The following is a 27,270-nucleotide window of genomic DNA, read 5'->3' on the forward strand; positions in this document are numbered from 1 at the left end:
GGGAATTCTGCCACCTTTGAGTTTTATCTGCAACGTCAGCTCTTCCTGGCTCTCCAGCCTTTGGACTTGAACTGCAGCTCTTTCCTGAGGCCCCAGCCTGCCGGCCACCCTATCAGATTTTGGACTCGGCAAGCCTGTACGACCACGTGAGCTAATTCCTTGAAATAAGTCTCTTTCTATATGTGCATATACACATCCCGTTGATTCTGTTTCTCCAGAGAACCCTGACTAATGCATCATATGAGCTAGCAACCCCAAAGAAGTGGAAATAGCTATTCAAACAAACACTTGTACTGGCCGGCCCGGTGGCCCAGTGGTTAAGTTCAAGCGCTCCGCTTCAGCAGTCCAGAATTCACTGGTTCGGATCCTGGGCACAGACCTACACGCCACTCATCAAGCCGTGCCATGGCGGTGTCCCACATAGAAGAGCTAGAATGACCTACATCTAGGATATACAACTATGTGCTGGGGCTTTGGGGAAAAAGAAAAAAGGGAAAAAAAAAGAGGAAAATTGGCAACAGATGTTAGCTCAGGGCCAATCTTCCTCACCAAAAAAAAAAAAGCATACTTAGGGGCCGGTCCCATAGCAGAGTGGTTAAGTTTGCACACTCCGCTTTGGCAGCCCAGTTCAGATCCTGGGCACGGACATGGATCCATCTGGAATCTTGCCGGTTCGGGTCCTGGGTGCAGACATGGCACCACTCATCAGGCCATGCTGAGGCGGTATCCTACATGTGGGTCCCACTAGAAGGACCCACAACTGAAAAAAAAAAAAAGCAACTATGTACTGGGGGGATTTGGGGAGAAAAAGCAGACTTAAAAAAAGAAAAACTTGAGCCGGCCCAGTGGCACAGTGGTCACTTCGCACGTTCTGCATCCGTGGCCCAGGGTTCACCAGTTAGGCTCCCTTGCAGACATGGCACCACTTGGCATGCCATGCTGTGGCAGGTGTCCCACATAGAAAGGAGAGGAAGATGGGCACGAATGTTAGCTCAGGGCCAGTCTTCCTCAGCAAAAAGAGGAGGATTGGCAGCAGTTAACTCAAGGCTAATCTTCCTCAAAAAAACCCCCAAAAACCCAAAAGCAAACCAAAAAAACTTGTACAAAAATGTTCACAGCAGCATTATTCATCATAGCCAAAAAGTAGAAGCAACCAAAATGTCCATCGACTGATGACTGGGTAAACAAGATGTGGCAGATCTGTAAAATGGAATAGTATTCACCCATGAAAAGGAATGAAGCTGACACATGTTACAACCTGGATAAACCTTCAAAACAGTCAGCTGTGTGGAAGAAGCCAGACACAGAAAGCCACGATATTGCAGGATTCCATTTATAGGAAATGTCCAGAATAGGCAAATTTACAGAGACAAAAAGGAGATTAGTGGCTGCCAGGGGCTGGGGACGAGGAGAGGCTGCTTAATATGTATGGGGGTTTCCTCTTGGGGTGATGAAAAGTTCCAGAACCAGATAGTGGTGATGGTTGTACAACACTGAGTGCACTTCGTGTCACTTACGTTTTGTGCATTTGATGCAATAAAACGAATGGAAGGTTAGAGCAGGAGGCGGGCTGGGGGTGAGGGACGGGAGTGGGGGGGTGGGGCGTGATTTCTAAGCATGAACGTCGTACATTGGGACTGCGTGTCGCTGAGGTCATATCAGAAGACGCAAAAAGCTGCAGGAGCACTTTAAGGGGACACTTCAGGGAGGAGTTGGCGGGAGGAAATACAGAGGCATCTGGAGACCTTCCACTGTAGCAGGAGCCAATGAAGGCCTGGGGGGTGCAATGGGGTAAGAAGGGAACCCGCAGAGATCTCCAGATTCGGGACCCCCAGGGGGTTGATTTCCAGCTCTGTCACGAATTCGCTGGCTGGCTGACGGCCTCAATGTCAAAAATGGGAGCCACAGAGAAAGAGACAAAAAATAAAAAGAAGAAGAAGAAAGACAAAAGTTTTCCAGAGGCGGGCAGGGGGCGAGGCCAGGCGCGGGGCCCGGGGTGTGCCCGGCAGCTGGGGGGCGGGGTTGGCTGTTCCCGAGTCGGGGAGCCATCTCCGGACAGGATGTAAGAGAGGAACTGGGGTCTCCAGTCACGGGAGTCGGCTGGGGCTGCAGGCGGGAAGGGACGTGGCTGCAGTAAGCTGAGCGGGGGGCCGGGACCCGGGGCTCCGGGGCGGCGGGAGGGGGGATCGGAGGCAGGAGGGGGCCCAGGGAGGACGGGATCGGGGGCCTGGACTGCAGGGTTCGAGGGAGGAGGGGCTGGGGCGCGAGGTTCCCGGGTCCCAGGGAGGAGAAGGGGGAGGAGTCTGGGGCCCCGAGTCCCCAGCCCGAGAGAGGAGGCGGAGGCGGAGCCGAGCTCCGAGGAAGGAATCTCAGCCCGAGCGGCTCTGTAATTAATTAACCGCCGGGGATCAAGTTAAGGGGTGAAAGTTCACCGAGGAGAAGGGCGCCGTGTTCACCCACCTGCAGCGCGCCCGCAGCCCGCACCCCGGGGCGCCCGCGTGGTGGCCGAGCCGGGGGAGGAGGGGGCGGGGCGGGGGGCCCGAGCGGTCACGCGCCCCCTCCCGCCCAGGTCTCCCTCTCAGGATGCGGGTCCCCCCTCTTCTCCTCCTGCTCTTCCTCCTGCCCGGGACCCTGCGCGCAGGTGAGTGGCCGTCGGCCCGGGTCGGGGATCGGGGAATCGGGGTTGGGGCGGGGTGGGGTGGGGTTCGACGGCAGGGAAAGAGCGAAGGCAGCGAAGTCGGGGGGCTCCCTCGAGCCGGACACCTCCTCGGTCGCCGCCTTCCCCGTGTTTGTCACTTTCTCCCTCCGCCTCCCGGGTGTGCCTGGGAACCACCTGTCCCCTTCCCTCTGGGTCTGTCTGCCTGACTCTGGGTCTGTCCCCCTCACTCTGGGTCTGTCTCCCCATTTCTGGCTCTGTCCCCTTCTCCCTGGGTCTGTCTTCCTCTCTCTGGGTCTGTCGTCCCCCCGTCCCCCCCCCCCCCCCCCCCGCCCGGGTCTGCCAGCCTCACTGTGTCTGACCCCCTGACTCTGGATCTGTCTGCCTGACTCTGGGTCTGCCCCTTCCTCTCTGGATCTGTCCCCTTGTCTGTGGGTCTGTCCTTCTCTGTCTGGGTCGGTCCCCCCCCCCTCCCCGGGTCTGTCCCGTCTCTCTGGGGTTGAGTCTTCTCTCTCTTTCTTTCTGTCTGTCCGGCTCCCCGTCCAGCCCCCACCCCCCTCCTGCTCTCTTCACCCGTTTCTCTCCAGCAGAGAGCCGGCCGTCCCTCCTGTACCACTTCACCGCCGTGTCCTCCCCTGCCCCCGGGGCTCCCGCCTTCTGGGTGTCGGGCTGGCTGGGTCCCCAGCAGTACCTGAGCTATAACAACCTGCGAGCCCAGGCGGAGCCCTGCGGGGCTTGGGTCTGGGAAAACCAGGTGTCCTGGTATTGGGAGAAAGAGACCACAGACCTGAGGAAGAAAGAGAAGCTCTTCCTGGACGCTTTCCAGGTCTTGACGGAAGAAGGTGAGACCGGGGCTCCCGGGTCTGAGGGAGGAGGGGCCCCTGCTCCTGAGCTCCGCTCACCTGCGTGCGGGCACCCCAGGTCCCCACACCCTGCAGGGTCTGCTGGGCTGCGAGCTGAACCCCGACAACACCTCCGTGCCCGTGGCCAAGTTCGCCCTGGACGGCGAGGACTTCATGGAGTTCGACCTCAAGCTGGGCGCCTGGAATGGGGACTGGCCTGAGGCCCTGGCCATCGGTCAGAGGTGGGCACGGCAGGCTGACGCGGTCAACAATGAGAAGACCTTTCTGCTCTACTCCTGTCCCCACAGGCTGCTGGGGCATCTGGAGAGGGGCCGTGGGAACCTCGAGTGGAAGGGTGAGCTGCCTCCCGATTCCCTGCTCGCCACGCTGTCTGCCTCCCCACGGCCCGCCTGCACCCCTCCCCCCACTGCCACTCATCCCCCACACGGCCCCATAGGCTCTTTCCATACCCAGAGCTGAACCTGCCCCCCACCCCCTGCTCACAAGGCTCCATGGCTCCCGGCACCCTTGCCTCAATGTCCTCATCAGACCCGTCCAGCTTTATTTGTCTCCACCATTATCACACCTGCAAGTAATTAACTACGGTTCCCTAACATCCTCAGGGGCCGGGTTCGCGATGACATTTCCCTGATCGTCTTATCTGTTTTTTCAAACTTTGAATCAGGAGCCATGTGAGGGTCGCTCCTTTCAATGAGTCCATCCATCTCTTCAGTGTCTTTTTAAATTTTTATTGTTGAGTTTTAAGACTTCTGTGTATATTTGGGGTCCCAGTCCGTCATCAGATTTGTTTTGCAACTATTTCTTCCCAGTCGGGGGCTCGTCTTTTCCTTCTCTTCACAGTGTTTTTCTCAGAGCAGCAGTTTTTGATTTTAGTAAACTCCCACTCACCACCTTTTCTTCCGAGGATCGTGTTTCCGAAATCATCCCCAAACCCGAGGACGCCAAGATCTTCTCCTATGATAGCTTCTCGGAGTTTTATAGTCTGGCGTTTTAGGTTTAGGTCCATGATCCATTTTGAGTTAATTTCTGTGATCTTAATTTTTGTGATCGTCAGTGTCTTTTAATCTGTCGGTCTATCTCTCTGGTTTTTTTTTTTTTCTTTGCAATTCTGCTTTGAAGAAAGTGAGTCGTTTGTGCTCCTGAATCCCTGAGATGTTGCTGAACATGGTCCTCTATCTGTTCTCCTGTAAACTGGTCGCCCCCGATGTAGAGGCTTGATCACGTTCCGGTTCGATTTTTCTGGCAAGGAAACTTTCCGGGGGGTTTGGCGTGCGTGTCCGTGTGCACCCGGCCTGTGTGTCTGGTCATCTCTGGGCTGTTCTGGTGGACCTCTGGGTCCAGGCATATAGTTGTGAAGTTCTCTGTCAGGTTTTCTCCTCGTGATAGCAGCCATCCGTGGTCCTCGCCTTGATCCCTTGTTTCATTGGAAGGTACAAAGCGATGGCGTGTTAATCTGTCGGGGCTGCCATAACAAACAGCACAGAAATAACAGAAATTAATTTTCTCACCATTCTGAGGCCGGAAGTCTGAGATTGAGGCAATGGCAGGATTGGTTTCTCCTCGGCTTGTAGACGGCTGCCTTCTGCTTCCCGTGTCCTCACATGACCTTCCCTCTGCACGTCGGTGTCCTGATCTCCTCTTTTTTATAAGGGCACCAGTCCTGCTGGATCAGGGCCCACCCTAATGACCTCATTTAACTTCACTCCCTCTTTGAAGGCCTTATTTCCAAAGACAGTCCCATTCTAAGGTGCTGGGGGGTCAAGGCCTCAACATAGGAATTTTGGGGGAACACGATCCAGCCCATAAAAGACGATAATTCGACTTCTTTCATACCTTCTTCATTCATTTATCTGGAATTCTGAAAAGTGGTCATCAGCTATCAGCCTTCAAGGGGAATTTTTATTTTAAGTTCTGTTTTATTTTAAGTATTATTCTGAACTCATGGATCTTCTGTATTTTAACCCATTTCAGATCTTATTCCTTTTGAAACTCACGCTGAACCATCTTAAACTATTGAGAGGGGCTTCACATTGGCTCCTGAGTCCTTTCACGTGACTCTGGTCCTTTTTCCTAGCTGCTTTGCAGTGTAGAAAGAAAGACCTTCCAGCTCGTCTCTTCTTGCCCCGCCCGATCCTGGAATGAGCCGTTTCTCCACGGAGCCCTGGTTCCCTGAGTGGGAAATGGTATTTCGAGACCGCAGTCTAGTTGCCGGCAGTGTTCATTGCTGCTGGGTTGACGATTGTGGGCCTTTACAGGTGACAGAGCTGGAAAGCAGACATTTAATTTTATTTTTAACTTTTTGTTTCAAAATAACTATAGATTCAAATTTTATTATTTTTGCTTTGAAATTTTTTATTTTATTTTTTTATCGAGATATAATTGACATATAACGTTGTGTAAGTTTCAGGCGTACAGCCTGTCGCTTTGATACATGTGTATACTGCTACATAATTACTGTGTTAGCTGTAGCTAACACCTCCATCACAGTCACAGAATTATCATTTCTTTTTTGTGGTGAGAACATTTAAGATCTGGTCTGTTAGCAATGTCGAAGCATGTAATCCAGGATTGTTGGCTATAATCACCGTGCTGCGCCTTAGATCTGCAGGGCTCATTCATCTTCGGGTTGCATCCCATGTGCATTGTAGCATTATTTACAATAGCCAAGATCTGAAAACCACCTGAGTGTCTGTCAGCGGATGAATGGATAGAGAAAATGTGGCATATAAACACAGTGGAATATTGTTCAGCCATGAAAAAGAGGGAAATCCCACCATTTGCCGCAACGTGGGTGCACCTTGAGGACATTATGCTCGGTGAGATGAGCCAGACAGAGAAAGACAAATACCATATGATCTCCCTTATATGTGGAATCTAAAAAAACCCAAACTCACAAAAACAGAGTGAAATGGTGGTTACTAGGGGCTGGGGGCAGGGATGGGGAAATTGGGGAGATGTTGTTACAGGCTACAAACTTGCAACTAGAAGCTGAATAAGTTTTTGTTACTTTTAATTGCAGTAAAATACACACAACATAGAATTTACCATTGGAACCATTATGAAGTGTATAATTCAGTGGCATTAAGTACATTCACGTCGTTGTGCGACCATCACCACCGTCCATTGCCAGAACTCTTTTCATCTTGCAAAGCTAAAGCTCGGTCCCCTCTCAACACTAACACCCCGTCCTCCCTTCCCTCTAGCCCTTGGCAACAGCCTTCCCCTTTCTGTCTCTGAATTTGACAGCTCTGGGGACCTCGCGTTAGCGGAATCGTACGGCGTTCGTCCTTTTGTGGCTTCATATAATGTCCTCAAGCTGCATCCATGTTGTAACATGTGTCCAAATTTCCTTCCTTTTTAAGGCTGAACAATACCCCATTGTGTACATACACCACATTTTGCTTATCCATCATCTGCTCAGGGCCACTTGGGTGGCGTCCAGCTTTTTGCCTGTTGTGAAAAATGCTGCTACAAACACGGGTGTAAAAATATCTCTTCAACCCCTGCTTTCAGTTCCTCTGGGTCTGTACCTAGACGTGGAGTGGCCCGACCGTATGGAATTCTATTTTTGCTTTTTTGAGGAACTGCCCTACGGTTTTCTACAGTGGCTGCACTATTTTAAATTTCCACCAGCAGTGCACAAGCGTTCCAATTTCTCCACATCCTCGCCTCAAAGTTTATTTTGTAAAGGGAAGATATATCATGAGTTCATGCTGATATTGACAGGTCACATTTAAATTTTGGTGGGGTCTTACTTAAAACTTCTTTGATTTTGTGTTTGTATTTCTTTTGGTTTACTCTGAAAATTTTGTTTCCTAATGACATTAACATAATTCCTTACTTGCTCCAAGCTATTATGTGTGTGTGTATTACCAACAATCTGATTGATTACTGAAAACAATTAAAAATTTCTTTTTTTTCTTTTTTTGCTGCGGAAGATTAGCCCAGAGCTAACATCTGCCACCAATCCTCCTCTTTTTTTGCTGAGGAAGACTGGCCCTGAGCTAACATCTGTGCCAGTCTTCCTCTATTTTATATGTGGGTCACCACCACAGCATGGCTGATGAGTAGTGTAGGTCAGGATCCAAACCTGCAGACCTGGGTTGCCAAAGCGGAACATGCTGAACTTAACCGCTGTGCCATGGGGCCGGCCCTAAAAATTTCTTGGTTGTTTATTTGGTGCTTAGGTTGTAACCGTAAAGGGATATAGAGTCAATTTAATGTGTTTTAACATTATTTGAATTAATTCCTGTCTCTGTGTGAAAGCATCAGCTTGAGGTTCATTTCTTTCATGTTCCTTTTCATCTTTAGATATTGCTTTTCTTTTTTCATTTGTTTTCACACTTTTAACAATTTTCCAAAACAATTACAGGGTTCCAGAGACGAATCTATGCCATCAGGTGCATTCACAGACGTCTTGCTCCTGTCCCTGTCCCCTCCACCCTTTCTCTTCTCTCCCCCGTGATAATAATTTTTTAGTTTTTGACTCACCCTTCCTTTTTTTTTTTTTTGAAAGATTCGCCCTGAGCTAACATCGGTTGCCAATCTTCCTTTATTTCCCCTCCCCAAAGCCCTGGTGAGTGATTGTATATTCTAGTTGTAGGTTCTTCTAGTTCTTCCATGGCGGCCGCCGCCACAGCACAGCTACTGATGGACAGGTGGTGCGGTACCACAACCAGGACACGATCCTGGGCCGCCGAAGCGGAGTGCGCCGAACTTTAACCACTAGGCCATCAGGGCTGGCTGTCATTCTTCCATTTTTTAAAAATATAAGCACATGGACTATATATCCAGAGAGGTCTTTCTACACCCACATCTGACTCCACGCTCCCCTCGCTGGGACAGGGCCCCAGCCCCTCAGCCTGGTGATCACAGTCTTTCATCGTCTGGGGATGACCGACCTTTCTGCCTGACTTATATGCTCTGACTGCTCCTCCTGCCCCGAGGCCCCTCCCCCCCAGGCCGGTGGCCATTTCTGGAACACAGCAGGCTTTCTTGCGGTTGTCTGGAATGCCCTCCTTCGCCCTTCTCCTTCTGGCCGCCTCAGAGGCCTCCCCTCCTCTTCAGGCGCCCTCCCCAGCTCCTACCCCATCCTCCAACCCTGGAGCATCATCACCCCGGCCTCCTCCTGGCCTCTGGTGTCTCCGCTCCATCCATTCCCTGACACCACTCAACTCTGAGGGGGCCTTTGTACCCCCAGAGCTGATGCCGGCCCTCTCCCGCACACGGCCCTCCCTCGGCTCCCAGAGCCCCCAGGACACGGTTCAACCCCCAGCCTGGCTCGAGGCCCCGTGTGGCGTGGCCTCTGACCCTCTCCTCAGCCTCCCGTTTCTCCCCCTGCTCCACTCAGCCGGGGCCCCTTGCGCTCACACCAACCCTCCCATTTCCTCCCCCTCACTGTTCTCCTCCCAGTTCCACTGGGGTCCCAGCCAGGGAGATTCCTCTGGCCCTGTGGCCTTTCCTTGCTTCTTTGGGCTCCTGCCGGTGCCCGCCACACTCGTGTGACCTCCCTTACTGCCCGCGTCCCTCTGAGCTGTAATTACGCGCATGTCTGGGGAATTCTCCGGGGCTGGAATTAGGGCTCTTTTGTCCTCAGCGGCCACCCCATTGCAATCCCAGCCTCCATCTCGCCCGTCAATAGAGACCGTCCTCTATCTGGCCGTCAGAGGAATGTTTTCAAACATTAATGAGCTCCCATCCTGCCACTGCTTGGAATCCTCCAACACCTTCCTCTGGTCTTAGACTAAAATCCAAACTCTGCTCCGTGGCCTGTAAGCCCTGTACGGTCCTGCTGCCCTCCGCCACTGTAATTTCACAGCGCCCCAGGGACAGTGGCCTTCTTCATTCCCTCCAACACGGTAGGTTCTTGCCTTCCTCAGGGCGTTTGCACCTGCCCTTCCCTCTGCTTGTGATTCTCTTCCTTGGGATCCTGCCATGACTGGGTCCTTCTCATGCTTCACTTGTGATCTTGGATATCAGCTCTTCAGCTGGGCCCTCCCTGAGCACCCTGGCTCAAGTGTGTCACCATCCCACTCTCGTTATTGTCTCTCACGCCACTGTCTTGTCCATTCATCCATTACAGCATCTTTAATTTTTTTTCTTTCTTTTTTGGTGAGGAAGATTGGCCCTGAACTAACATCTATGCCCATCTTCCTCTATTTTGTCTGTGGGATGCCGCCACAGCATGGCTTAACGAGCAGTGCTAAGTCTGCGCCTGGGATCCAAACCTGTGAACCCCAAGCTGCCGAAGCAGAGCGCACGAACTTAACCTTATGCCACTGGGCTGGCCCCTTGTCTTTTTTTCTTATTGGAGTTCTTAATATATTCTAGATATGAGTCTTGTGGATATATCAGATGTTTCTGTTGGAAATACCTTCTCCCATTCCACACCTTGTCTTTTCACTCCCTTAGTGAAAACTTTTGATGAACGAAAGTTCTTAATTTTAATGAAGATCCACTTATCAGTCTTTTATTCCACAGCTCTTTGGTGTGTTCTCTTTAAGAAAGCTCTCCTCTCGTAAAGGTGTGCTGTTGTGTCTTCTTCCGGAAGCTCCGCTGACAAATGGCTTTCACACATGGCTGTGCGATGCATCTCGAGTTAGTTGTGTGTAATGGTGTGAGGTCGGGGGTCACGGTTCATTTGTCCCTCCTGTGGAGATCCAGTTGGCCGAGCATCATTTGTGACAAGACCACCATCTGCTCTCCTCTCTCTCCCCTGCTGAGGTGGAGTGGAACCTTAGTCTTAAACTGGGTGTGGATCCACGTCCAGACTCTCTCTTCTAGTCCACTGATCTGTTGCACTCAACTTGCACCAACACCTCACCCTCTTGATTAATGTACCTTTATAGGAAGTTGCGATATCTCGTACCTACTGTCTAGTATCTCCCTTAACTAGTATCGAGTTAAGTTCCCCAGCTTTATACCCTTGGTTTTGCTAGATCATTTGCATTTCTATATGCACTTCTACCAAAAGAAAATCCTGTTGGAATTTTGATTGTGGTTGAATTGTGTCTATAGATCAATGAGGGGAGAACTGACATCTTAACAATATTGTCTCCTAATCTGTGAAAACGGTATATCCCTTTACTCATTTAGACGTCCTTTAACTTCTCTCAGTGATATTTTGTAGTTTTTAGTGTAGAGGGCTCACACCTCTTTGGTTAGGTTTATTCCTAAGTATTAGACATTTTTTCGGTACTTCCATAAATGGTAATTCCTAAAAATTTCATTTTCTAATTGTTTGTAACTAGTTTATAGAAATACTATTGATTTTTATATATTTCCTTGTATCCAGAAATTTTGCTGAATTCAGTTATATCTCTTAATTTTGTGTAGATTCTTTTGGATCATGTCATCTTTGACATGTTTCATTTATTTTTTTTCTCGAATTTTAATAACTTTTATTTCTTTTTCTCATCTTATTGCACTGGCTAGGATCTCCAGGACAGTGTTGGATAGGGTGGTGATAATGAACATCTTGTATTCAAATTCACAGAGAAAGAATTCAACATTTTACCGTTAAGTATGATGTTAGTTATAGGTTTTTTCTTGATGCCCGTTGCCAAATTGAGGAAGTCCTCTTCAGCTCCTAGTTTGCTAAGAGTTTTTTTGTTTTGTTTTTTGAATGGTGCTGAATTTTGTCAAGTGAGCATTTTGCTTTTTCCCTCCTTTTCTAATGGGGCGAATTACATTAACTGATTTCCAAATGTTAAACCAACCTTGCATTCCCAGGACAAACTTCACTTGATCATAATCATTTATATTGTCATTTATATAAGTTGTGTGATTCTATCTGCTAATATTTTGTTTAGGGATTTTGAGTTTATGTTCGTGAGATATATTGGTCTTAAATTCCTTTTCTTGTTATGTCCTTGTGAGGTTTAGTTATTAAGGTTACGCTAGTTTCATAAAATGTGTTGGGAGTGTTTTCCTCTTTTTCTATTCCCTGGAAGAATTTGCGTAAGAGTACCATCAGTTCTTCCTTAGTTGTTTTGAAGAATTCACCAATGATGTCTTCTGGACCTGGAATTTTATTTGTTGAAAAGTTTTAAATTATGGACTAAAAATTTTAAATAGTTGTAGGACTATTCAAGTTTTTAATTTCTTCTTGTGTCAGTTTTGGAACGTTGTATTTCTCAGGAATTTGTCCAGTTCATTTAAACTTTCAAATGCATTGGCATGAAATTTTTCATAATACCTCTTACTTTTTTTTTTGAGGGAGATTGGCCCTAAGCTAACATCCACCACCAATCCTCCTCTTTTTGCTGAGGAAGACTGGCCCTGAGCTAACATCTGTGCCCATCTTCCTCTACTTTATATGTGGGACGCCAGCCACAGCATGGCTTGATAAGTGGTGCATAGGTCCATGCCCAGGATCTGAACCCATGAACCCCACGCCACTAAAGCAGAGTGTGCAAATGTAACCACTGTGCCACCAGGCCAGCCCCTCCTCTTACTTTCTTTTTAATGACTGTAGACTCTGTCTTATATCCCCTCATCGAAACACTTTCATGATATGTTTCCCTTTCATTTATCTGTACAAATGTTTTTCTCTCCCCCCTCATTAGAACATAAGCTCCATGGTGCCAGGGACTTCTGTCTGTCTTGTCCACTGCTGTGTCCCCAGTGCCTAGAAGAGTGTCTGGCACATGAGAGATACCCAGTATGTTCTGTTGTAGGAAGGAATGGATGAGAGATGGCGGCCCTCACGGTGGATAGGTTGAGTCTCTGTCCCCCTGGGAAGCTCCTTTCCTCTTTACCACTGTATTCTCCAGGCTCAGCACAGTGCAGGGCACAGGGTAGGGGCCTGCTGGGCATGGTGGAAGGAATCCAGCCCTGCACTGGGCCTGGCCCTGGGGGTTCGTGGGCTTGGGGCTTAGGCCTGTCTGCCTGTTTCTCTGCAGAGCCGCCCTCCATGCGCCTGAAGGCCCGACCGGGCAGCCCCGGCTTTTCTGTGCTCACGTGCAGTGCCTTCTCCTTCTACCCGCCGGAGCTGCAGCTGCGATTTCTACGGAACGGGCTGGCAGCTGGCTCTGGCGAGGGCGACCTTGGCCCCAACGGCGACGGCTCCTTCTATGCTTGGTCGTCGCTGACAGTCAAAAGCGGCGACGAATACCACTACCGCTGCTGGGTGCAGCACGCGGGGCTGGCACAGCCCCTCACTGTGGAGCTGGGTGAGGGCCCACTGGGTGACGATACTCCCTATTTCTGGCTGCCTTTTGTCCCCTCTGCTGCAGCCATCCTTCCTGAGTCTGACCACCTTCCACCCCACTGCTGCCAGCCCTCCTTGAGTCTGACTGCGTCATCGTGAGCTGCTATTGCCAGTTCTCCCAAAGCTGACAGTCTTCTGTCCTATGCTGCTTGTCCTCCCCAAGTCTGACTGCCTTCCGTCTTGCTGCTGCTGGTCTTCATGGAGTCTGACCATTCGTTGTCTGCTGCTGCCGGTCCTCCATTGGTCTGACATTCTGCTGCTCTGTGCCCTGTGCCTGCCCTTCCTCTCCAAGTTGGAACAACGCCCACCCTGCTGCCACAGGTCCCTTGGCCGGTGTGACTGACACTCTTGCTATGGCTGGTTCTTACCTCCAACCTGGGAGCATCCCGCCCAGACCCAGAACATCAGCTGACCAGCCTTTCCTCTGTCCATACCTACTTCCCAAAACTTGGTGCTGGGATCTCTGAGGTTGGGAGGGACTGAGAACCCCTGGTCCCCTGTCCTGACTCAGATGGGGTAGAGGGTCCATTCAACATCTCCCGTTCTCCGGCTGCAGAATCACCAGCCAAGTCCCCGATGCAAGTGGTTGGAATCGTCGTCGGCGTCTTACTGCTCTTGGTGCTAGCTGCAGGAGGAGCGCTGCTGTGGTGGAGGATGAGGAAGGGGCTGCCAGGTGTGGGGCAGGAAGAGGAGGGAGCCTCAGAGAGAGGGGCAGAGACCCCAAAAGGGAGGGGGACGGACACAGTCCTGGGGGGGCGGGACACACAGATCTAGAGAGTGAGAGAGCCCCAGGGAGAAGTGGGGACAGAGAACTGGAGGGGTGAAACAGATTCAGAGGGGGTCAGAAACCCAGAGAGTAAGACAGAATGAGGGAGAGAAAGACACACACACACACACACACACACACAGACACGTGGGGGAGGGGCAGTCAGAGACCCAGAAGAGCTCGGAGATTCTGATGACCTCCCTTCCTTCCTCTTTCCTCAGCCCCTTGGATCTCTCTCCGGGGAGACGATATAGGGGCCCTCCTGCCTGCTCCTGGCCTGCCCAAGGATGCTGACTCTTAGGATCTAAAATGCATTCCCAGCAACTTCTTGACCCCCTCCCCCAGCCTGGCTGCCACCAGCTAATGTAGTCAGGTTCCTTTCATGCTGTGAGACCTCCTGGAATCCTGGTATTTCTGAGCCTCCAGAAGGAGTCCTGAGCCCGACGTCCTCCCTCTGGATTCCTACTCCTGTGGTCTGCCTCAGTTTCCTCTCCTGATATGTATGGCTCTCTTCCACCTCCATGTATAACATGAATTTGGGCCCGAATCATTGTGTTCTCATCATTTCAACTTTTTAGGCAGGGGAGGCAAGAGAATGGGTGGGGGGAACAAATGGTGTAAGCCCGGGGCTTCAAGTCTCTCCTGAGGCTAACATGTTGCATGGTGGAATCTCCAATTTTCTGTACGAACTCATGTATTTTTCATTCATTAAATTTCACAAATATTTACTGAATGCCTACACTGTGCCAGGCATCTTGAGGAATTCTTGGCTGGAGTCTGACCCTGAATCCCTCTTGATGGAGCAGAAGAGAAGAACTGTTCCCTCTTTGAGGGAAGGGGGTGCTTCCTCTGGCCCCTTGGTTCCCCTCTTTCTTAAACCGTCCCCACAAAGAGAAAGAGAGAAAAATACAACTCCCATGAGGCTTTGGAGCTAGAACAACTGGAGGTAGTCGAGGAGGGCGCCCCGACGCTTGCCGGGAGTTGTAGTTCTCCCGGGCCGCGTCGCGCCGGCGTCGACCGCCCCGGCTGCCCGGGGGAGGGGCGGGGCCGAGCCGCGCGGGCCGCGCTTTCCTTTGTGGACGTGGCGAGGGGCGCCCGCAGCCCGCCGGGCCGTGACAGGCCCCGCCCCGTGGGGCCCTCCTGAGAGCTCATTGGTCGGGGGGCGGGACCTTGACGCTGCCGGGGGCGTGGCCTGACTGGAGAGCTGCCAAATTGGGCATCTTTTCGGACAACGCAGAGGGGAGCGTGGGGCGCGAAGTGGAGCTGGATAGATAACAGGGTAAAGGGAGGCGGGGGCAGGTGGCCTACCCAGGGAGGGGACTGTTCGGGTCACTCGGGTCGAGGATTAGGGTCCAGGCTGGAAGCGACGCCCGGGAGCCTGCCTGATTCCTCTCTGGCCGCGACCCCGCCCTGCACTCTGCGGGGGAAGCGCGCCACGTCTCCCGCTGGACTCCCCCCGCTTGCGGCTCTGGGACCCCTCTGGGACTCCCTCCGAAGATTCGGTCTCCACAGCTGGTTTTATTTCTGAAAACCCCGCCTCCCTTTTCTCCCATCCCGGGCCCTTCTTGAGCCCAAAACTTCGCAGCCAGCTACCATCTCTCTATCCCGTTCTGGGTCCCCCTCTCCCTCCCTCCCCATCCTCTTGCCCCGTCTCAGTCTTTTTTCCTGTGATCCCTGACTCCTAGCTTCCGCCACTCCCCAGGGACTAATGATGTGGCGCCCATCACTTCTGCTGCTGCTGTTGCTGCTCAGGCGCGGAGCCCAGGGGAAGCCGTCCCCTGACGCCGGCCCTCATGGCCAGGGGAGGGTGCACCAGGCGGCCCCCCTGAGCGAGGCCCCTCACGACGACGCCCATGGGAACTTCCAGTACGACCATGAGGCTTTCCTGGGACGAGAAGTGGCCAAGGAATTCGACCAACTCAGCCCAGAGGAAAGCCGAACCCGTCTGGGGTAGGCGAGAGATGGGGGCTGGGGAGTATTCAACGTTGTAATTTTAAACAAGGAGGTCGGGGGACGCCTCAGTGAGAAGGTGATATTTGAGCCATGTGAGTATATGGGGGAATAGCGTTCCAGGCAGAGGGAAATGTAAGTGCAAAGGCCCTGAGGCAGGAGTGGGCCTGGTGTGTTTGAGGAACACTGAGGCCCATGTGGCCGGAACCCAGTGAGTGAAGGGAGTGGGTGGGAGGTGATGGCAGAGAGAGGACAAACCTTGTGCAGGGTCTTTGGAGGCATAGTGAAGATTTAAGCTTTACTCTGAGTGAGACGAGAGCCGAGGGAGGGCTCTGAGCAGGGGGATGACGACGTGAGCTGACTTAGGTTTTAACAACATCCTTCTGGTTGCCATGTGGGGAATAGACTATAGGGAGCAAGAAGCAGGGATCCCAGTGAAGAAGCAACTGCAATAGTCCAGGTGGGACACCAGAGACGATGGTGGCTCGATGAGGGTGGAGAGAGCGGTAGTGGCCGGGGCAGCTGGCTGGGAGATAGTGCATGGATGGGGTTGGGTGAAGGAGGGCTGGGGAAAGATGATAGGCTGCCACATTTGGCACTTACTGCAATGCCAGACACTGTTCCAAGTGCTTTCATCTAGTCCCCACAACCACGCTGTGGGGTAGGTCCTATTATTTATCCCCATTTTACAGAGGGGGAAACTGAGGCACAGAGGGGTTGAGTGACTTGCCCACGGCCACACAGCCAGCAAGAGGAGGCTGCAGGATTTGAACCTAGACTACCTGGCTGTGGAACCCACGTTCTTAACCACAGCTCGAACCTCAGGGTAGACTCAGGGTAGAGTGTCAGTGCTGGGGACAGCGCCGGCCTCCGACCGATCAGAACAGGGACAGCCTGGCGCGGGAGGGGCGGCGTCCTGCGCAGGGGCGTCTTGGATTCGGCCCCGGGGACTTAGGGACGGTGACAGGGAGGAGGGCTCCATGTGGGCTCTGTTAGCGGCTGGGCGAAGGCACAGACCAGAGGCGGGGCGCGGCCAGGGGAGGGAGGAGGGGCCTGGGAGCCTACAGGCGTGGCCCGAGGGGAATGGGCGAGGTGGGGGCCTAGGGGGGCTTGACCTGTGATGCAGGGGAGCCAAGATCAGGCTGGAGCACGGACAGGAGGCCGAGCCCGCGGAGTTGAGGGCCCTGATCCCAGGGCCATGCCTGGGAACGGCAGCGGGAGGGGAGGGGAGAGGGGAGGGGCGTAGCATGGGGCGGGGCTGGAGGGAGAGGGGCCTGTAATTGACGCGCGCGGCCAGGGAGGGGACGCAGCAGGGGCCGGGGTTAGAAGGGAGAGGGGCGCCCCTCAGAACCAGGGGACAGGGGCCGGGCCTGAGACGGCGAGAAGTCGGGGGCGCGTGTGGCCGTGGCAGTCGGAGTTCATAGGGAGTCTGGGGACAGGGACCCTGCGGGCGAGGGGCGCGGCAGGGCTTCCAACTCGGTTGAGCCAGAGGAGGAGCACGTGCGGGGTCGAGGGGCGGGGCCAGAGTGGGGGGTGTGGTCCTGGATTGTAGGTCCTTGGATTGCAGCCACAGGCCCGCTGCGTCTGGGAAAGGGCCTGGGAGCCTGGATTGAGGGGGCGGAGCCTGGGTTGAGGGGGGCTGAGCCTGGTCGAGGGGTGGAGCCTCGTCGAGGGGCGGAGCCTGCGGTGGGCGCGGTCCCGAGATTGACAGGCGCCTCTCCCTGGTGCGCCGGCGGCTCGTGGACGGCATTTTCAGCCCTATATGGGGGTGTCTCGAGTGGGGGCGTGGCTCTGCCTGAGGGGCGGAGCCCTGGCGGGGGCGGGACGCCAGGGTGGGCGGGGCCTGAGGCTGACTGTGCCCCGCCCCGGCTCGCAGGCGCATCGTGGACCGCATGGACCGCGCGGGGGACGGGGACGGCTGGGTGTCGCTGGCCGAGCTCCGCGCGTGGATCGCGCACACGCAGCAGCGGCACATACGGGACTCGGTGAGCGCGGCCTGGGACACGTACGACACGGACCGCGACGGCCGTGTGGGTTGGGAGGAGCTGCGCAACGCCACCTATGGCCACTACGCGCCCGGTACGCGGGGAGAACCCCGACCCCTGCTCCCCACACACACCGTGACCCCGACCTTTTTGACAGCCTCATCCTGAGAATGTTTAGCCTGTTAACCAGAATCCCTGACCTTTGACTTCCGACCCTTGACCAGGGTCTGCCCACTTCTTGGACCCCATCACCCTGAAACCCCCAATCCCTGATCTCTCGCTTCTCATTCTGGCCTCCACGACCTCTATAACTCTGTGACTGGGGGACTTCAGATCCCTGACTTCTACTTCCTATGCCCTGTCATCCTGACCCTTGACCTCTGACCTCTCATCCTGAGAACTCCAAAGCCATTTACCCTGACTCTCTGGGTTCCTTCCTCTCCGTCCCCACACCCCGGCCCTGGGCCCTCCACTGTTCTTGTTCTCTCCCTCCTGGACCTTCACTGCAGCCTCCCCGTCCAGCCTGTCCCTCATATGTCCCCAGAAGGATCTTTCCACACGAGAGGTGACCCTACCCTCCTCTGCTCCCCCCCCCCATGGCTCCCCAGGGCCCTCAGGAGACAGTCCCAGCTCTTCAGCTCAGCCTGGCCCAAACCCTGGCTTTGTTTTCCTGCCTTTTCTGCTCCAGCCAAGTGGATCTTCTGCAGTTTCCCTGAACTCACCACACTCTTCAAACCTCCGTATTCAGCACATACTGTTCCCTCTGTTGAAAATGCCCTTCCCCTCCTCTCTGTCCAGCAGCCTGTGTCAGGATAACCTATTGTACCAGAGGGTGACTTTGGGGTCCAACGGGCCAAGGTCAACTCACAGTGCATCCTTCCTGGCTGCATGACCTGGGGCCACTTATCTCCTCGCTCTGGGAGTAAGCTTTCTCCTTCACACAGTGAGAATAAACTCAAGAACTCACTTGACTTGCTTTTTGTGAGAATTAAATGCAATCTTGTCGGTAAAGAGCTTGGCATAGAATAAGGTAGCTAATAAATGCAAATAATGAACGTACACTAATTATTATTAATTTGGTAGAGGTCTCCCTCCCTCCCTGCCCTGAGGTAGAGCCGGTTGTCTTGTTCCTCAACCGGCCTGGCGTGCCCTCCATGAAAGCTCATCTGACCGGGACCCCTCCCGCCCCAGGTGAAGAATTTCACGACGTGGAGGACGCGGAGACCTACAAGAAGATGCTGGCCCGCGATGAGCGGCGGTTCCGGGTGGCAGACCAGGACGGGGACTCCATGGCCACTCGGGAGGAGCTGACAGCCTTCTTGCACCCTGAGGAGTTCCCCCACATGCGAGACATCGTGATTGCTGTGAGTGGGGGCCTGGGGAACCCACTCCCTGCTTCCCACCTCCCTCCTGGGACCCAGGCTTCTGATGCCAGGCCTGGCCTCCCCTCGCTTACGTTGTGGGATCCAGTCACCTGGTCCTCAGCGTCTTCCCCAGGGAACCCAGGCCACAAACGGAGGTCAGTGGAGGGTGACATCTATGTCCACCCCCCTCCCCGCCGTGTCTAATCTCTCCTGGGCCAGCCTCTCCCTTCCTGTGCTCACATTTGGGATCCAGGTCCCCCAGCCAGCCCTCAGGAAAACCACATCCCCCCGAAGAGCCTTGAGGAGCCCTAATCCTGGATGAACCCCAGGAAAACCCCAGCCCCACACATGGAGTGTCCATTGGAGGCTGGCCCCCATCTTATTTATTCCTTTATAATTTTTTTGGCCAGTTCCTTCTCTATTCTATAGTGGAAGGATTTTTTTCGCTTTTTTTTTCCCAATAGACTAATTTTTAGAGCAATTTTAGATTCACAGCACAATTGAGCAGAAAGTCCAGAGCTTTCCCAAATGCTGCCTGCCCCCACACAGGCACAGCCCCCCCAAATAACATCCCCCACCAGAGAGGTACATGTGTCACTGTCAGTGACCTTTAGTGACACATCCTTATCCCCCACAGTCCGTAGTTAACATTAGGGTTCACGCTTAGTGGAAGGATTTATATCCACTTCTATCACACCTAACTTTTCACAAATTATTTTTAAAATGTAATATATGTGTTTCTCGAATAGGTAACATACTGATGTGGTTAAAGGCCCAAAAGACGCAAAAACGGTGACCAACCTTCTGCTCTCCCCCGCCCCCCCACCCCCCAGTACCACCCCACAGGTAACCCCTTTCTTGGGTCTCCACTTCCAGAGCTGCTTTGAGCGTCTGTGGCCAGGCTGTTAGGACCAAGGGCTCTGAGGCCACAAAGCCTGGGGTTTAGTCCCAGCCCTGCAGCTTCCCCGCTGTGTGACCTTGGGCAAGTGATTCAACCTCTCTGGACCTGAATGTCCTCATCTGTAAAATGGTGGTACTGATAACAATCCGTACGTCGAGGGTGTTCATAGGGACTAGATGAGTTAATACGTGTAAATCTGTAAAATTGGCCTATAGTCAATGCTCACTATGTCACCCTACACACACGTGTCAATATAGCTACAGGATAAAACTTCTAGGAGCGCCCCATAATGTAGTGGTTAAGTTTGTGCACTCTACTTTGGCAGCCCAGGTTCTGGGGTTCAGATCCCTGGTGTGGACCTACACCACTCATCAGGCATGCTGTGGTGGCATCCCACATAGAAAAGTGGAGGAAGATGGGCACAGATGTTAGCTCAGGGTGAATCTTCCTCAAGGAAAAAACGAGGGAGATTGGCAACAGATGTTAGCTCAGGGCTAATCTTCCTCAGCAAAACAAAACAAAGCAAAACAAAACACTTTTAGGACTGGAATCACTGAATCAACAGGATGTGCATTTGTAGTTGTGTTAGAAATTTCTAAAATATTCTATTGACTTGATGTGTTCTTCGAAGTGGGGCTTCCAGCCCATTCTGAAGACGACTGAGATCCAGACAGGAGAGATGTCATTAACCCAGGTTCCTGGAACCCCGTAGCCTCCCTATCCTACAAGGCTCAGCGTCCCTCCTTTATGGCAGATAGTGTAACACCCCCTTACTCTCCTGAGTTGAGATTATTTAACAAACCCAGACTGAGCATGCCCTGTGTGCCAGGCAGCCTTCTAGCATCTTTACTGCATTACCTTGATTTAATCGTCATGGCAACCCCATGGGGGTGCGCTGTCATCTTCACTGTACTGATAAGGACAGTTAGGCACAGAGAGGTGAAGTGACTTGCCCGAGTCACCCAGACAAGAAGTGGCACAACTTGAATTCGAACGTAAGCAGCTGAATCCATGGTCTAAACCAGAGGTCAGCAAACTGTAACCTGTGGCTGAATCCGGCCCCCAGCTTGTTTTTGCAAATAAAGTTTTATTGTAACACAGCCACGCCTGTTTGCTTACATATGCTAAAACGGCAGAGTTGAGTTAGTTTGACAAAGACTGTACAGCACGCAAAACCAGAAACATTTCCTTTCTGGCCCTTTATAGAAAAGTTTGCTGAGCCCTGGTCTAAACTCTGCTGTCATCTCTCACTTTTTTTTTTTTTTTGGTGAGGAAGATTGGCCCTGAGCTAACATCCTTTTGCCAATCCTCCTCTTTTTGCTTGAGGAAGATTGGCCCTGAGCTAACATCTGTGCCCATCTTCCATTTTATGTGGGATGCTGCCACAGCATGGCTTGATGAGCGGTGTGCAGGCCTGTTCCCGGGATCCAAACCTGCAAACCCGGGGCTGCCGAAGCAGAGTGCATGAACTGAACCAGTACGCCACTGGGCTGGCCCCTCCTCTCTCACATTTGTGGATAGAAAGCATAACCTCCCCACACACACGATTTCAAAACAGGACTATTAGCCCGAACTGCACTATGAAGGAGAAACTAAAGGAAAGTCACTTATAATGATGATAGGAATTTCAATATGCAAGTGTTGTAGAGTCGCCAGATTTAGCAAACAACACAGGACATTCCATTGCATTTGAATGTATAACAAAAAATAATATAAACAACACATAATTCTTTAGTGTAAGTATGTCAAACACAATGTTTGGGACATACTTATATTTAAAAAATTATATATCTGAAATTCAAATGTAACTCCGTGTCCTGTGGTATAAGTATGTTCCCAATATTGTGTGTGAAATACTTACACTAAAGAATTATTCAGGGGCTGGCCCGGTGGTGGAGTGAGTGGTTAAGTTCACGTGCTGTCCTTTGGTGGTTCTGGGTTCACGGGTTTGGATCCAAGGGATGGACCTAGCCCCGCTCATCAAGCCATGCTGTGGTGGCATCCGCCATACAAAATAGAGGAAGATTGGCAACAGATGTTAGCTCAGGGCCAATCTTCCTTACCAAAAAAAAAAAAGGAAAGAAAGAAAGAAAGAACTATTAATTGATTATGAAAGTCGAACGGAATTGAGCATCCTGTATTTTATCTGTCAACCCTAAAATGTTGGAGCACGACGTTGCTAGAAGCCATAAAGGAGGGTCAGAGGCCTGCACCGTCTTACAGGGAGTGAGTTTGAATGTAAACGTGGGGATCAGAAACCGTTTGCTCAAGAAGCGAAGAAAAACCAAAGAGCAGAGGTATCCAGTGTGCGTCAAAAGGTCCCCCCAGTACGTGGTGCTCAGAAGTCAAGCGGGGTGAGGGTCGGGGCTCTGCTGAATGGAGAGAGGCTGCAGCCCCTGCAGAGCGTGGGCGGCGCGCGGTGAAGTCGCTAGGGACGCAGGACTGCGCTCCCGGCGTGGAACCCTGCGCGTCACTTAGCGTCTGGGTCCGCTGCCCACACGCGCCAAGTGCAGGTGGGGCTCGCGTCCTCGTGACACCCAGAGAGTCCCCCGTTTTCCCACACGCCCCCAGGACGGTTAGGCCCCGCGGAGACTGCGCCACGCCCCGCCCCACAGCTGCCCCAGAACGAGATTCCCTGAGGGAAAGTCTCATCCTGACCCCTGAGGTCCAGCCCCCTCGGGAGCCAACCCCGATGGCTTTCTCTCCCCAGGAAACCCTGGAGGACCTGGACAAGAACAGAGACGGCTACGTGCAAGTGGAGGAGTACATTGGTGAGTGGGACCTGAGTTCCTCCCCGAGGACGCCTGGCCCCTCCTGAGCATGGGCTGCAGCCTGATGTGTGTCACCCATAAGGGAGCAATGGCCCTCTGAAGTGGCAGCAGGGGTACTGCTTGAGTCCATGCAGCCACCAAACATTTATTGAGCACCTACTGTGTACCAGGCCCCAAAAGCATTTATTGATCACCCACTGTGTGCCAGGCCTGGCAAACATTTATTGGGCCCAGCAAATCTTTATCAAATACCTACTATGTGCCAGGCCCAGGAAAGATTTATGGAGTACCTTCTGTATGCCAGACCGGGGGAGCATTTATTAAGCACGCACTGTATGCCAGGACCAGTAAACATTTATTGAGCACCTTGCATGTCAGTGGTTGAGGATAAAGCAGAGAATCTCACAGACCACGTCCCTTCCTGGGAGGGTCTGGAATTTCTACAAAATTAGGGGCTGCATTTGCTGGGGGTGGGGAGTCAGGGAGCCCATCTTGAACCCGCATTTGCACAGCCAATGCTGTATCTCCTGTTCCTCGGGATGTTGGGGAGCCCTCACGACACCCCCAAATTCCCCCTTGGCCCTGCCTCTGTCCCTGCCCTCGGGGGCAAAGAATTTCGTTGATGGGAAAGCTATGAAGCATGGAAGTCTTTAGAGTTTGAAAATATTTTTTCTAGAATGTTGTTGTGGTACAAACCTGTAGACAAGGCATTTTTATTTAAGCATAATTTAGTTTTTTACATCTGCTAGAAAGATAGAAATTTTTTTTTTTTTTTTGCTGAGAAAGAACTCGAGCATCAGAGGTGAATAATAATGGTAGCTGACACACCGCCACTCACCCTGTGCTCAGTGGCTGACATCTGGTGAATTCATTTAACCCCCACAGCAGCCCTATGGGATGCGTATTATCACCTCATTTTACAGCTCAGGAAGCTGAGGCCCAGAGGGTAGATACTTGACGGGGGTGGAGCAGGACTTAAGTCCAGGTGGGCCAACCCCAGGGTCCTGCCCTGCCCCCTAAGCTGCTTCCCTTCCCCGTGGGGTTCTGCGGACACGGATGTGAGCAGGCCCCTGGGACCCACCAAAGAAGTGCAATTTCTCAGCTGTTTGTTGAGAGGTGCAGGGATGGATGTGAGCGAGGCCCAGACCCAGGCTGGGGGGTGGGGGTCGGGGAAGGTGGGAGAGTGGGGATGCACTGTGCTCAAGGTTACAGGCTCCAGAGCCAGCCTGTCTCATGCCCACCTGCCCCCTCCCAGCCATGTGACTGTAAATGAGTCCCTTTCTCTCTCTGAGCCTCAGTTTCCTCATCTGTAAGTGAGGGGAGTAGAGCACCCACCACATACGACCACGTATGGTCAACCCAGAAGCCCAACAATGGATGGATGGTTAAACAAAATCTGGTATGTCCATACGGTGGAATATTACTCAGCCATGAAAAGGAATGAAGTAGTGATACCTGCCGCACGATGGTGAGCCTTGAAAATGTTGCTTGTTGAAAGAAGCCAGACACAAAAGGCCACAATATTGCATGACTCCGTTTCTATGAAATGTCCAGAATAGAAAATTCACAGAGATAGGAATCAGGTTACTGGTTACTAGGGACAGGGAGGGGGGGATTAGCGAGTAACTGCTTAATGGGCCTGAGGTTTCCTTTTGGGGTGATGAAAACCTTCTGGAACTAGATTGCGGTGGTGGTTGCACCACTTTATGGATCTACGAAATGTCACTAGTGATAAATTTTATGTTATGTGCTTTTTAACCACAATTTTTTAAAGCCCGCACAACGCCCATCTACCATTGCCACCATTTCCTATAAGAAATGATGACTTAGGACCATTTAAAAAAAAAAAAAGGGGAAGTTCTGCGCTCCCCGAATATTTCATGACAACCTTGTGACAGCTCCCTGGCCAGGCATTCTGTCCTAATTGTCATGGGTTTGCATCTGATGTAAAAAGACTTTCCAGGTTGTAATGTCTTCCAGAACCGTCTCCAAGCCAGCCCCTGGAGTGGAGTATTTTCCAGCCATTTGCAAATAATTGAAATCAATGAGAGGCTCCCACAATCTTGAGGGAGGTTCTTAAAAGGAGATGAAGTATTCTAAGTCTAGGCTTTACCGTATCTCCTGTGATCTGGCCAGAAAACTCTTCACTCCTTCCTCCTTATTATGGAGTGCTCCTGGGTGCCAGGCATGCACCACACCGTGCGTACAGTATTTCATGTGTCTCCATCACCTTGATGGATCATTCAGTCAATCGATGAAATAATCCATCGATCAAGTCAATTTCACGTGAAGCATAAGGATCACCTGTAAACCGGGTTTCGTTATTAATCCCGTTTAAATAGAAGAGAGTTGGGTTGCCCGAGGTCAGGAAGGGTCCCAGCCGGGATGGTGGCCCCAGTCGGCCGGGGACCGCCCCTGACGGCGCCCCCTGTTGCCCCGACCCCAGCGGACCTGTACTCGGCGGAGCCCGGGGAGGAGGAGCCGGCCTGGGTGCAGACGGAGCGGGAGCAGTTCCGGGACTTCCGGGATCTGAACAAGGACGGGCGGCTGGACGGCAGTGAGGTGGGCCACTGGGTGCTGCCGCCGGCCCAGGACCAGCCTCTGGTGGAGGCCAACCACCTGCTGCACGAGAGCGACACGGACAAGGTGCGCCGATGGGGCCGCGCAGGCGCGCTGGGGGCGATGCTGGCCCCGGGGTGCGGAGCTGCGGGGTCCCTGATTGGCTGGAGAAAGAAAGAGGGACAGAGACTGAGAGATGGTGGGGCAGGAACAGAGACCTAAGGGAGGAGGGGACGGTGACCCAGAGAGACGGGAGAGAGACTTGGGGGGGCCATCCTTAGCTTCAGGGAGGGGTTCCCAGGCCGGGCCGCTTGTCGACCCCGCTGACCTCTGTGCCTCCCTCCAGGACGGGCGTCTGAGCAAAGCCGAGATCCTGAGCAACTGGAACATGTTCGTGGGCAGCCAGGCCACCAACTACGGCGAGGACCTGACGCGGCACCACGACGAGCTCTGAGCCCCAGCGCCCACTGCAGCCTTGTAGCCCCATGGGTGACCCGAGGAGGGGCCCCGGGCCGGCCCCTCTCCCCATCCAGCCCTGCAGGATGCCGACACAGCCCCCGTGTCCCCCTGCCCCTGGGCTGCCACGGACTCACTGGGTCAACTTCTCTCCTGGAGACACTACAGTCCCTCCCAGCCCTCTCCACCCGCCACAGGGGCTCTCACGGCCCCCAAGGGTCAGAGACCACCCATTTCTCACTGGCAGAATCTTCCAGCCCAGATCAGGGGCCCCTACCCCAAGCTCAGCCTCAAAGAGCCTCCACTAACCACCCCAGCTCCAAATCTGAGCCTCATACCACATAGAAACACTTCCCCCACCCGTCACCCCACCCGGCCTCAGCCCTGCACTTGCACCGCTGGGCGGGCCCAGCACTGCCCCCAAGACACCTCCTCTCTGCCAGGGAGGCAATAAAATTGAGTGCTGGGGCCTTGGCTGTGTGTCTGAGAGGGTGACAGGGGCCCTGGGAAGGAGTTGGGGGCTGTGACTGGGAAAGAAACATGCTGGGAGTTGGGGGGACTGTGGGCTCAAGGAGGGGACAAGGCTTTAGAAAAGGGGGCAGTGAGGAGTGGTCCAGGCAGAGGGAACAGCAAGTGCAAAGGCCCTGTGGCAGGAGCAGGCCTGGTGTGTGTAAGGATCAGCCAGGAGGCCAGTTTAGCTGGAACAGAGTGAGCGAGGGGGAGAGGGTGGGAGGTGAGGGGAGAGAGGCAACTGGGATCAGGTCATCCAGGGCTGTGGGCAGGTCATCGTGGTCCCTGTTTGGTGGGACAAGAGAGGAGAAGAAACCCAGAGGGAGGCAGAGACCCAGAGAGATGGGGACAAAGTATCCTGAGCAGAGGATGGCCATGGGCTGACCTGGGTTATAACACAGTCTCTTTGTGCTGAGTTGGGCCAGGAGCAGAAGAAGAGAAGTTACAGGCATTCTGGAGAGAGAATGGCCCATCATTTCCTCCTTCTGCAGCCCCATGACACTCACTGGTTAAATTCACCTTTAGGCTTGAACATGCCCCAGTTCTGTCCCAGCAATTCCACTCCTGTTGCCCCCAAATGGGAACATAAGAATAAGGTCACCAAAATAAGGTTTGTAGTAGCTTTATTCGTAGTAGTTCAAACTGGCAGCAGCCCGCGTGCTCATCCACAGGCGAAGGGGTAGCTGCATTGTGGGTCTGCCCCTAGAGGAAGCTGCAGAGCACGTGCAAGAGTGATGGCCTGGAGGAATCTCACGAAGATTATGCAAAAGAAACCGGACCCAGCAGAGCACAGGCCGGATGATTCCGTTCAAAGGAAATTCAAGAACAGACAAAACTCACCTAGGGACCAGATGTCAGGACAGGAACGGGCCTGAACTTGCTCTGGGTGCTGCTTCCCCCCGGGGGGTTCAGCCTGTGACAATTCATCCAGCCGGCCTTGCGTGATGTGTGTACTTTTACACCCAATAGACTTCAAAGTTTGCTTTCCAAAAAATCCCCCAGATTTTTAGGGCAGTGAAACTACCCTGTATGATAATGGTGGATAGATGTCATTATACATTTGTCAAAACCCGTGGAATGTACCACACAAAGAGTGAACCCTAATATGTGTACGCACTTTCGTTAATAATAATGTATCGATGTTGGCTTGCCAATGATAACGCAGTATCACACTATTGCAAGATGTTAATAATAGGGGAAATTGGGGGCGGGGTAAGGGGATCTAAATGGGAACTCAGTACTTTCCATTTGTTTTTCTGTAAACCTAAAACTGCTCTT

At 52.8% G+C, this 27,270-nt stretch overlaps 2 protein-coding genes across 6 annotated transcripts; both read left to right on the top strand.

The window, feature by feature from the left end:
• The first annotated feature begins 1,589 nt into the window (after positions 1–1,589).
• Positions 1,590–14,043, top strand: FCGRT (Fc gamma receptor and transporter). 4 transcript variants are annotated; one of them, XM_070633159.1, is made up of 7 exons: positions 1,590–1,791; positions 2,570–2,641; positions 3,247–3,498; positions 3,578–3,853; positions 12,423–12,692; positions 13,287–13,403; positions 13,718–14,043. In XM_070633159.1, exons 1-7 carry the CDS (start codon positions 1,767–1,769, stop codon positions 13,795–13,797), a joined length of 1,092 nt encoding a protein of 363 aa, XP_070489260.1. In that variant the 5' UTR covers positions 1,590–1,766; the 3' UTR covers positions 13,798–14,043. The 4 variants fall into 4 exon arrangements, with proteins under 4 accessions (XP_070489260.1, XP_070489259.1, XP_070489261.1 ...); XM_070633158.1 differs by having other exon boundaries at positions 1,594–1,791; positions 3,244–3,498; XM_070633160.1 differs by having other exon boundaries at positions 1,777–2,133; positions 3,244–3,498.
• Positions 14,044–14,485: 442 nt separating this feature from the next.
• On the top strand, positions 14,486–25,952 carry RCN3 (reticulocalbin 3). Of its 2 annotated transcripts, none has more exons than XM_070633162.1 (7): positions 14,486–14,775; positions 15,199–15,446; positions 17,323–17,525; positions 18,623–18,795; positions 22,407–22,467; positions 24,914–25,113; positions 25,373–25,952. In XM_070633162.1, exons 2-7 carry the CDS (start codon positions 15,205–15,207, stop codon positions 25,478–25,480), a joined length of 987 nt encoding a protein of 328 aa, XP_070489263.1. In that variant the 5' UTR covers positions 14,486–14,775; positions 15,199–15,204; the 3' UTR covers positions 25,481–25,952. The 2 variants fall into 2 exon arrangements, with proteins under 2 accessions (XP_070489263.1, XP_070489264.1); XM_070633163.1 differs by having other exon boundaries at positions 14,601–14,775; positions 15,182–15,446.
• The last annotated feature ends 1,318 nt before the right edge of the window (positions 25,953–27,270 follow it).

The sequence above is a fragment of the Equus przewalskii genome, chromosome 9 (assembly GCF_037783145.1).
Source record: "Equus przewalskii isolate Varuska chromosome 9, EquPr2, whole genome shotgun sequence".
In the NCBI taxonomy this organism is placed as follows: domain Eukaryota; kingdom Metazoa; phylum Chordata; class Mammalia; order Perissodactyla; family Equidae; genus Equus; species Equus przewalskii.

What these genes read in the sequence shown, in the direction of transcription:
- FCGRT (XM_070633158.1), top strand. Translation starts at nt 1,767, where the DNA reads ATGAAGGCCTGGGGGGTGCAATGGG. An exon ending in GGCCTGGGGGGTGCAATGGG is followed by an intron (nt 1,792 to 2,569) that starts GTAAGAAGGGAA and finishes CCTCCCGCCCAG; the next exon opens with GTCTCCCTCTCAGGATGCGG. An exon ending in GCCCGGGACCCTGCGCGCAG is followed by an intron (nt 2,642 to 3,243) that starts GTGAGTGGCCGT and finishes GTTTCTCTCCAG; the next exon opens with CAGAGAGCCGGCCGTCCCTC.
- RCN3 (XM_070633162.1), top strand. Translation starts at nt 15,205, where the DNA reads ATGATGTGGCGCCCATCACTTCTGCTGCTGCTGTTGCTGCTCAGGCGC. An exon ending in CTATGGCCACTACGCGCCCG is followed by an intron (nt 17,526 to 18,622) that starts GTACGCGGGGAG and finishes CTCCCGCCCCAG; the next exon opens with GTGAAGAATTTCACGACGTG. An exon ending in TGCGAGACATCGTGATTGCT is followed by an intron (nt 18,796 to 22,406) that starts GTGAGTGGGGGC and finishes TTCTCTCCCCAG; the next exon opens with GAAACCCTGGAGGACCTGGA.